General features: G+C 41.1%; 1 protein-coding gene across 1 annotated transcript; it reads left to right on the top strand.

Annotated features, from left to right (window-relative positions):
• The first annotated feature begins 599 nt into the window (after window positions 1-599).
• LOC120073686 lies at window positions 600-1079 on the top strand. Its single transcript, XM_039026489.1, has one exon. It carries the CDS (start codon window positions 600-602, stop codon window positions 1077-1079), a length of 480 nt encoding a protein of 159 aa, XP_038882417.1.
• The last annotated feature ends 628 nt before the right edge of the window (window positions 1080-1707 follow it).

Here is a 1707-nt window from a genome sequence, read left to right as displayed (position 1 = left end):
ACCAACTGTTTGCATATAATACCTCTTGCAGTACCTTGTCTCTGGAAACGTCACTGAAGCATTACATTGAACAGAGCGAGGCAATGAGACAGTCGCAAGCTGACTCTCTCAAAGAATTAGAAGACCAAATAGATCAGCTTGCAAGAGAATTAAAGAAGAAAATGCCTGCATCACAAGGAAGTTCAGGAATATTGGAGCCAAAAGGTAAAGAACAATGTCATGCCATGAAATTACGGAGCGACAGAACAATAGCCTCAATTGCGCCAAAGGTACCAGATGCGGTATCAGTACTAGCTGAGTTAACTATTGATGATGACCAAGTACAAAATAACGAAAGCAACCCCAATTCAAAAGCAAGATTATTTATAAAAGATGAAGCTTCTAAAGACTTAAATTCTCAATCAACACAACCTCTAACCAACAACGCACAGCAAGCATAGGACCTCACTAAGCAGCAAAGTGAGCAGGAAACACGTCGGGATCCTCCACCTTTCCCGTCTAGGCTGAAAAAGAAAGACGATAGTAAGCAATTTCAAAGGTTCCTGGACGTTCTTCGACAACAGCATATTAATATTCCCTTAATAGAAGCATTAGATCAAATGCCAAGCTATGTGAAATTCCTCAAGGACATTCTAGCCAACAAGAGAAAGATCAAAGAAAATGAAACAGTTGCACTAACATACGAGTGTAGCGCTTTGTTTCAAAATAATCTCCCTGCTAAAATGAAGGATCCTGGGAGTTTTACATTACCCTGCACCATAGGAGGGAATATGGTCGAGAATGCATTGTTTGATTTGGGGGCGAGCATAAATTTGATGCCCTCGTCAATCTTTAAGAAGATAGACATCGGCGAAGCTAGACCAACCACGATTACATTACAATTAGTCGATAAATCAATAAAGCTTCCAGAGGGCAAGATAGAAGATGTTTTCGTACAGGTAGACAAGTTTATCTTCCCCGCAGATTTTGTTATATTGGACTATGAGGCAGATAGAGAAATCCCTATCATCCTAGGACGCCCATTTCTAGCCACAGGGCGAGCATTGATCGATGTACAGAAGAGAGAATTGACCATCTAGATTGATGATCAAAAGGTAAAGTTCAACATACTCAATGCGTTGAAATATTCAGGAGATATAGAAAACTGCCAATACATCGAGGAACTGCAGGGAGAACAGTTGCACGAACCCCTGAAAGAAATGGAGGAGGAAGATTTTGCAGACAGCGCATTAGTGGAGGAAGATTGCACCGCAATTCATGCTGAATCTAATTTCGAACCACTCAAGTTATCTGAACGGACTTCGCAGCGTATTAAGCCATCATTAGAAGAGCCTTCTATGTTAGAGTTAAAGTTGTTGCTAGTACATTTAAAGTATGCTTACTTAGGAAATAACGACACGTTACCTATTATCATCTCTGCATCACTAAGTAAGAAGAAAGAAAATGCTCTCATACGGATCCTGAGAAACAACGCAAAAGCCTTAGGATGGACCTTGGCAAATATTCGAGGAATCAGCCCCTCGTATTGCATGCACAAGATTCGTCTGGAGAAAGGAAAGAATGGATCAGTAGAAAGGAAACGTCGCTTAAACCCTGCCATGAAGAAGGTTGTAAAGAAAGAAATAGTGAAGTGGCTGGATGTCGGTGTCCTCTACCCAATATCCGATAGCAGCTGGGTAAGCCCAGTGTAGTGTGTTCCAAAGAAAG

This window comes from Benincasa hispida, chromosome 3 (genome assembly GCF_009727055.1).
Source record: "Benincasa hispida cultivar B227 chromosome 3, ASM972705v1, whole genome shotgun sequence".
NCBI classification, from domain to species: Eukaryota; Viridiplantae; Streptophyta; class Magnoliopsida; order Cucurbitales; family Cucurbitaceae; genus Benincasa; species Benincasa hispida.
Note: the sequence above shows the minus strand (reverse complement) of the source record. Positions and strands in the feature narration are given on the sequence as shown.

Bases quoted from the DNA above. Each gene is read 5' to 3' on its own strand.
- LOC120073686 (XM_039026489.1), top strand. From the start codon at position 600: ATGCCAAGCTATGTGAAATTCCTCAAGGACATTCTAGCCAACAAGAGA.